Raw genomic sequence first — 9,234 nt, 5'->3', positions numbered from 1 at the left:
AAAGAAGTAGTTGGCAAGTAAAGATTTCTTTTTAGGTATTTTGAAGTGTGTGCATGATTTACCTACTTTTGACACCAAAAGAAACTCAACAATAATCTGCAAATAACTTTGGTTGATCCTCCTTTTGTAGGTTAGTCGAAATTTGTAAATAAAAAAAAAAAGGAAAATAACTTAGAAAATTATCCCAAGTCAAATGGTTCTGTTGGGTCTGTAAAAGACATGCGAGTCTCCTCTTTCAAATCCGTTAAATCCATGATCTATCAAAATCCTTATATAAACCATTGCTGCAGCAATATAATTTTTATTTTACTTTTTCCAAAAAAAAACCAGCATTACGTCCAACAGGTCAGGGCCACCAATGCTGGTTTATATGGACTTTGATATAAGGGGGAAACCAAGAAAAACGACCATCATGTTTTTGTATTTCTTTAAATGAAAGCGTGACTATATACAGATTCTCCAAATAAGTATGACGGAAAAACTGACTTACTAAGTCTGACATATGAATGTTACTTAATCATCCACATAATTTTTTCCTGCCAAGATATCTTAAAAGAAACAAATTAATGCTCTTATTTGACGAGTAGTGAATTTATTGAAGTGTTGTTGGGTGCTTAGTACGTGTTCATATTCGTAGCCTCATGGCTCATTCATTCAAGATGATCATTGACATTTTGTTACGACTCAGTATAATAGATTCCTTCAATTCAATTCAATAATATATGAACCTGTTAAAACAGCAAGCACATGTGTACACCAGATGAAAGCCTTCAGTGTTCACCGTGCGTTACTGTGATGAGAAACTCTGCTAGGCAATCTCATCTAAGTTTGACATGCAGATTTAAACCACTCCCAGCCATACCGAGTGTCAGCGAGAGATTATATCTCACTGGCATTCCTTCAACAGCTTCAAATTTGAAGAAACGTAAAAGCACAGCAGCGACAATCTTCATTTGCATATATGCAAAATCCTTCCCGAGACAAATACGAGGTCCGGCCTGCAAGCAAAGCATACAGGTTAACGATTTCAACGCATTGTGAGAGGCCCTTTTCTGACATGTCAAGATAATTAATTAGATTTACTTACCTGAAAAGCAGTAAATTTGAACGGTGATTGGGGCTGGAAGATCCCGTTGTGAAGCCATCTCTCAGGCCTGAACACCTCAGCATCACTACCCCAAAGGAATGTCATCCTTCCCATAGAGTAACGGACATAGTAGACCCGATCACCTTTCTTGACTTTGAATCCATCGGGAAGGATATCGTCCGAAGCTACTTCCTTTCCATCCTACATTAACACAAAATATTCATATTCAGTCAAAAGATTGTTGCCTGAAGAAAGAAACACAAGTGTCTTACCATGGGAACAGGTGGATATAATCGTAAGGTCTCCGATAAAGCTGCATGAAGATAGTGCATCTTGTTCAATTCTGTCTGTGTCAGACTTTGAGAAAACATAGTAATAGATTCTTCAGTGGTGACACATTCATTCTCCTTGACCACATCATGAATTTCTTGAAGCAGTTTTTCTTCAACGCTCGGATTCTTGCAAAGCAAATGAAAGAACCAACAAAGGGCAACTGAAGTCGTGTCCCTGCCAGCTAACACTAAACTCAGCAAAAGATCTCGTAGATACTTGTCAGAGTATTTCTCTGGTTGTTCCTCAGTTAAAACGATAAAACGAGACAGTAGATCTGGTTTCACCTGCAAATATATTTGAAGGACAATTACAGAGAAACACGGTTTTGAGTTATACCAACGCTAGCAGATAGTAAAAATGTGAATAGACGAGTTCCAAATGAATACCAAGGTTGTTGTGTATCTTCCCTTACATAGTTATTGTGTAGAGAAATTTCTTGTTTTCTTCGTTGAATGACCTTCGAGATAAAGTCGTCCAGCGTTTTAATGCTAGTCTTCAGGGTGGCCTCTGACAGAATATTGAAGTATCTTTTTAGCTTCCAAGTAGCACCAAAGAAACGAGCCAGAAGAGCAGTAATTGTGGTATCAAAAGAAATTGCAAAAGATGCCTCTTCTCCGATGTAATTGGTATTTGATGAGCTGTTGATATCCACCCCAAAGCCCAGTTTGCAGATGCCATCCATTGTTGCTCTCAGCAAGAGACCCTATTCACATTTATAAATAACAACTGTCAATTGCCGGTATTAACCTAAGAGAGAACAGCAATTGCAATTGGAATTATAAAACTTAATCGCAGCGTATGAAGTATGTGAAGGATGTAACATGCCTGCATCTCTACTGTTTGGTTTGTTGGAATTATAAAACTTAATCGCAGCGTATGAAGTATGTGAAGGATGTAACTTTCCAGTAGAGTTCTGGAAAGTTTCATTGCAGTCTCCCGAAAAACAACAGTGCTGAAATCTTTCAACACTTTGGTGGAGAATCCGTGACTAACTAATTTCCTCTGTTGTCTCCACAGCTCCCCATCAACGTTGAACATACCATCGCCGAGAAAGTCTTTGAAAAGGTCATGCATCGCCTTTCCCTGTTAAAAAATTCAAAACAAAGATAAGATAAAGAATATGAGAACAACAATACTTACAAGACCTTAACCTTGACGTAGTTTGCAAAATTACCCTTAAAAAAAAAATCAACAAAATAGTTCAGAAATTTGGGCAAGATTATTAAAGATTTTAGTAGAAAAATTTGAAAATCATGATTACAGTGATCAAACTTTAAGATTTTGAGTGTCTCAGAAAATTTTAATAAAAAAAATTATATTCAAATATTTCAACTAACTCATTTTTTGAATTTTTTTATCAAATTCTATAAAAAAATCTGGTTTCCCTGCTATTTTGTTGCATTCCATAAAGAATTTAATATTAATAAGTACGTGCATGGATCAAAGCAGACAAATGGTATTTATAATGGAGGCAAAGGTGTCTTTATAATATTAATAAATGTGCGTTGACTTTAACCAATGATATTTATAACTTAGTCAAAAGAGTATTTTTAATATTAATTAATTAAATTTTAAATAATAATATTTATTTTTTGTTTGTCAGTTTGGGAGGACTACATCTTCATAAGATCCAATATATCACTTGCGTGGGGAATTGAATGGATGACTTCATATCAAGGGGTGTCTTAACAAAGCACATTGAACCTATGACTTCACATCCAACCGATGACTTCACATCGACATTGAACCTATGACTTCACATCAAGGGGTGCATGTTACTTCACATCAAGGGGTGTCTTAACAGAGCACATTGAACCTATGACTTCACATCGAACCAATGGCTTCACATAAGGGGTGTCTTAACACAGCACATTGAACCTATGATTTCACATCAAACCAATGACTTCACATCAAGGGGTGTCTTAAGACGGCACCCCATCAGCGTTTAATTTTAAAGTTTTAATAAAATTGTATATATCACTTGCATGGGGAATTGAATTGATGACTTCACATCAAGGGGTGTCTTAACAGAGCACCCGATCAACATTTAATTTTAAAGTTTTAATAAAACTGTGTTTACCCTTCCCTGGTTAGTAAATTCAAAATTCAAATATACCTACATTAATAAACGATTATCTCAAATTAGTATAACATCACTTATGATGTCAATCTCTCCAATTTGTTTTTAGACTACTCGATATTAAAAATACAAATTGTTTTTAGTGCGATTTTTTGGAAGTTTTTTGGTGGGTTTTTCTGGTTTAATTTCTCTAAAATCCCCAGGAATTTATTGAAATCACAACTTTGATGGATAACCTTTGCACACTCGAAATGCCTTAGAAATTTTTCAAGGCGCTGAATCCATAAACCAATTTAAATAACACAAATCAAGATTTTTCCTCAAATGTTTTAACCAGATTTAAGTATCAAAAATCTAAATAAATCACACCAAAACCAATTCTTTAAAAATACACCTTTTTAACTCCATTATAAATATAACACTGGTTAAGTTCAACCCACCTCACTATGGATACATCAAACACACCAAGAATGGGCCTAAAATACTAGGATGTACAGGAAGATCATTTTTCAACTATGTACGTTTTCATTTATATAATTAAAAATTAAAAATAAAATAATAAGAAAATATAAATAACTTATGGGACATGAAATATTAGGATGTATAGCAAGATCATTTTTCAACTATGCACGTTTGTATTTATATAATTAAAATTTAAAAATAACAATATCACTTGTTAAGTTAAACCCACGTCACTACGGATACATCAAACACACCACGAATATGGACATAAAATATTAGGATGTATAGCAAGATCATTTTTCAACTATGTACTTTTCATTTATATAATTAAAAATAAAATAATAAAAACATATAAGTAACTTAGGCGACATAGAATAACGGACATAAAATATTAGGATGTATAGCAAGGTCATTTTTCAACCATGCAGGTTTGTATTTATATAATTAAAATTTAAAAATAAAATAATAAAGACATATAAATAACTTAGGCTACATAGAATAATGGACATAAAATATTAGGACTTATAGCAAGGTCATTTTTCAACTATGCAGGTTTGTATTTATATAATTAAAATTTAAAATAAAATAATAAAGACATATAAATAACTTACGGGACATAGAATAATGGACATAAAATATTAAGGTGTATAGCAAGATGATTTTTCAATTATGTTGGTTTTCATTTATAAAATTAAAAAATAAAAATTAAATAATGAAGATATATAAATAATTTATCAGATATAGAATAGAAGGTGATGAGTGTATTGTTAAGTTATTTTATGATGTGAAAGTTACTCGTTAGAAATTTTGTGGCAAAGTTCTAGTCATGTTAAAGTTTGGTTTGGCTCAAATAACTTAGATGTCTCCGAGTAGTAGTTTCTGAAGCCAAAAGTCAAGCCTATAAAACATAGAAAACTTGCCAAACAAAAAATGAAGACATATACATAATATTAGACATGTATCAAAAAAGTCATGTTTAATGGTTGAAAGCCCTCTACTTCACAATTATCACAGTAAAAAACAAATAAACAAATAGGTAATAAAGAACAAATAAATGATGTGTCATTTATTTGGGTGAAAGGGATCTTTTAATTAATTTAGTCATCAATAATTATTAGGTGGATAAACAAAAAGGTAATAAAGAACAAATAAATGATGTGTCATTTATTTGGGTGAAAGGGATCTTTTAATTAATTTAGTCATCAATAATTATTAGGTGGATAGTAAGATTTAACCTTTCTGGAATTATCAAAATAAAAAATAAATTTAAACAACGGTAACAAAGAACAAATAAATGATGCTTCATTTATTTTGGTGAAAGGGTGTTTTAAAATTTATTATTACTTTGATAAGTGTATTTATATTAAAAATAGGAATTTTAGAATTTTAATTTAATTATCAATAGATATTAGGTAGATAGTAAGATTTAACTTTTATGGAATGTTTGAGAACATTAATTGTACCATACACAAATCAAAGAGTAAGATTTCTCTCCAAAGTAATTATGTTATTTTTTTCATTCTAACTAAGTTAATTAATTAAATAAAAAAATTATATAAACAAGTGTCATATCAAGTGAGTTATGATTTTATGGGCATGTGGTATAGATAAACCATTGTATTGTAATAAAGCATATTTACAAATTAAGAAGTAAAATGGAAATATTTTGATCATCAATTGATGTCCATGGACGTTTTACTAACCATTTAATTTATAATGATGATGATGATGATGATGATTGACATCCACTAAGACCAATGCGGCATATCGTACCTCAAGAAAATAAAAAGAATCTAATTGTGATTCTTCAAAATCTTGTTTCTATGATCAAGGAAAAGGGAAATAAGTGTTCCAAGATTGCTATAGTTGGGTTGGCTTAATAAGTCAAGAAGATTGGAAGTGTGGCAGATGTCAGGGAATTGAAAGCTAAGGTCAGTAAGAGTCAGGCAATCTAAAATGAAGTGCTTTTCATCTTCTACCTTTTTAGTATCGCGAATCTGACAGATTCTATTTTTCCATGGAGTCTTGGGAGTAGACCACCCCCCAATTTCACTTTGAAGCTCGTGAGAATTAGTTCTTATCCTAGCGATGTTCATTTTTTTCTTAGTGTTGGTTAACACAAAGAAATAATTCTGGTTATTAGGGTTGGGGTTGATCATCTCCTTACAGTATCTTAACGTCCTTTTACTCTCCAGCTCCTTATCATCCCACAACTTGTCTTCAAAATTGGAGGTAATAACATCTTTGACACTATCCTTGCTTCCCATGATAATCTCCTCCTTAATCTTCCAATGGTTGAGCTAGGAGTGGGCATCCTTATGCCACTCACGCTTGAGGAGAAGGTGGGGGTTTTCATTATCGTTAGAAGAAATTTTCGTGAGCCTCTTGGGGTCCATGCTGTAAAGGTTCTTCTTATACATCACATATCTAAACATAATTGTACTTTCAATGGGAGACAAGCCAACTTTGATCAAGAGGATAGGATAGGGAGTATTTCCCTTTATATTTAGGTTGTAGGTTATGAATTTCTTTTTAATCATCTCAATCTTTATCCATGACTCTCTAAATATACTGCAACCCCAAACTTCATATTCATATAAGGCAACAGGAGTGACGAGAGTCTCAAAGAGGAACCTCTTTTTACTCCAAAGGCAAAGATCCACCAACTTACAATTGTTTTCAAGCTCATAATAAGTTTTCCAACCTCCAATAGTCCTTTCCTTGATGCTATAATTCTAGTTGAGTTGATGAGGAAAGCCAATACCCAAATATTTATAAGAACAAACCCACTCTAAACAATGGTTATAATAAACTAAACTAACATGAGTGATCTTTTTAGGTTTAATGATCATGACTTTAGTCTTGTCACTATCATACCCATATTGGAGTTGTAGACATAAAAATATAAATAGTATATATATTTTTAAAGTTAAAAAAAAGACGATGATTTATTCTTTCTCCTTTTTCATTAATATCTCACAATTTTGATTATTTTTATTTTAAAATAGATTGAATTATTTACATTTTAAAAAGAAGGTTTGGTTTTGACTCTACCACAAAACACAATGAAAAAAATTAGAATTTTCTTATATTGATAAAACTTAGATTTTTGATAAATTCCAATATTATTATTAAATTAATTTATTCATTTTTTTTGGTTGAAGTTTTTTTAGATTAAAATAAAATGAAAGGAAAAATGTATTAATGAAAAGTTAAGAGATATTCTATTCTCAAATTGATTAATATAAATATTGAATAATTTTCTTCATATAGAGGTAATATTTTCTAATTAATAATTTGGCTAAACAAAAATTTAATTATTATGTTAATTGCTATGGTGAACCATGATCTCCAACAATCCCCACAGCTATGAAAACCTGAGAAAACAATGGCCGAAGTAAAAAGTTACATTCTAAAAGTGGGGGAAGCCACAAAATTCCGAAATGGCACTGGTGACACATTCATTCTCCTTGACCACGTCATGAATTTCTTGAAGAAGTTTTTCTTCAACGCCCGGATTCTTGCAAAGCAAATGAAAAAACCAACACAGAGTAACTGTAGCCGTCTCCCCTACATCTAACATTAAATTCAGCATAATATCTCGGAGATACTTGTCAGAGTATTTCTCTCGTTGTTCCTCAGTTGATGCAATAAAGCGAGACAGCATATCTGGTTTCACCAACAAATATATTTGGAGGGCAATTACAGAGAGACAAAGTTTTGAGTACCAGCGCTAGCAGACAGTAAATATGTGAAAACACAATTTAGAGACGAAGTCATCCACCGTTTTATTGTTACCCTTCAGGGTGGCCTTTGAAAGAATATTGAAGTATCTTTTTAGCTTCCAAGTAACACCAAAGAAACGAAACTGAAGTGCAGTAACTATGACATCAACAACAATTGCAAAAGATGCTTCTTCTTTGATGTTGGTATTTGATAAGTGGTTGATATCCACCCCATTGTTGCTCTCAGCATGACGCCCTATTCACATTAATAAATAAGAAAGTATGGTTACTGTCAATTCATAATATGATTCTGCACCATCGTAATTGCTAGAACTATGTTAACCTAAGAGAGAACAGCAAATTCAATTGTAATTATAAAACTTTCGCAGCGTATGAACTATGTGAAGGATGTAACATGCCTGCATCTCTACTGTTTGGCTTGTTCTACAAGCTTCCAGTAGAATTCTGGAGAGTTTCACTGCAGTCCCCCAAAACACAACACTGCTGAAATCTTTCAAAACTTTGGTGGCGAATCTGTGAGTAGCGAATTTCCGTTGTTGTCTCCACGGCTCCCCGTCAGCGTTGAAAATACCATACTCTTTGAAAAGGTCATACTGCCACTTTCCCTGTAAAAAATTGAAAACAATGAAAATATAAGAATATGACAACAACAATACTTAGAATAACTGAACGAATCTACACAGCAAAAAGCTGACCTTGATGTAGTTTGCAAAATTAGATCTGAGGATGTGCTCAACGTTTGCAGGATTGGTGGTAAAAACATTGCTGAAGGTAGCTATTCTGTATGTTTTGTGGCGTCTGTGATGCCGAAGAATAAATTGAGGGAAGCGTTTCAAATTGGTCATCGCATCAACCATCGTTGCAGCTACAGGTGGACATAATCCATCCCTGCGGTTCACTTTTAAAAAAATGATGACCTAACAGGCATAGTGTTAGAGTTGCCGCCACATACTCCATGCCATTGCTTTATTAAACGGTTGATATGAAATGAAATTGCTATGCTAAACAATGAATGAATGATATCAAACGAAATTGCTATGGTGCCAATTTAACATCCAAAGGCATCGAACTCTAGTCTCAGTAGTATACGTTAGAGCTAGGTGTGACACCTAACAGAATAGATTTATTTTAGTCTACGGTTAGAGCTCTAACCTGATTTATTTTAGTCTACGGTTAGAGCTCTAACTTATTTTAGTCTACGGTTAGATCTCTAATCTATTTTAACCCTTTTAACCTATTTTAGTCTACCTTGTTAGAGCTAGTTAGAGCTAGGTGTGATAACTATAAACATAGATTTATTTTAAATAAAGATTTAATGGACCTAATTTTTTCATGTGCAAAATTTTTTATGACTTAATATTATTTAAATGTTTGTATAGTTATTTAATTTCTTTTTTATTTTTGGATTTTCAAAATTTTTATTTGGGTGGACATGAGCAAAATTTAAATTTTGAGGACAGACCTACAACGTTACACATCATACTGGGCGGTAGAATGAACCTCTAGGCTCAAATATATAATTTTAT

The 9,234-nt window shown here is 32.7% G+C and overlaps 1 protein-coding gene across 1 annotated transcript; it reads right to left on the bottom strand.

Moving 5' to 3' along the window:
- Positions 1–702: 702 nt before the first annotated feature.
- On the bottom strand, positions 703–8,565 carry LOC149264045 (cytochrome P450 704C1-like). Its single transcript, XM_089394347.1, has 8 exons — positions 8,404–8,565; positions 8,107–8,313; positions 2,246–2,503; positions 1,833–2,123; positions 1,360–1,704; positions 1,088–1,288; positions 863–998; positions 703–728 (listed from the first exon to the last, which is right to left on the bottom strand). Exons 1-8 carry the CDS (start codon positions 8,563–8,565, stop codon positions 703–705), a joined length of 1,626 nt encoding a protein of 541 aa, XP_089250473.1.
- Positions 8,566–9,234: the final 669 nt, after the last annotated feature.

This window comes from Pinus tabuliformis, chromosome 6 (genome assembly GCF_031772625.1).
Source record: "Pinus tabuliformis cultivar Carrire ecotype Pingquan chromosome 6, CPIR1, whole genome shotgun sequence".
Classification (NCBI taxonomy): Eukaryota; Viridiplantae; Streptophyta; class Pinopsida; order Pinales; family Pinaceae; genus Pinus; species Pinus tabuliformis.
Note: the sequence above shows the minus strand (reverse complement) of the source record. Positions and strands in the feature narration are given on the sequence as shown.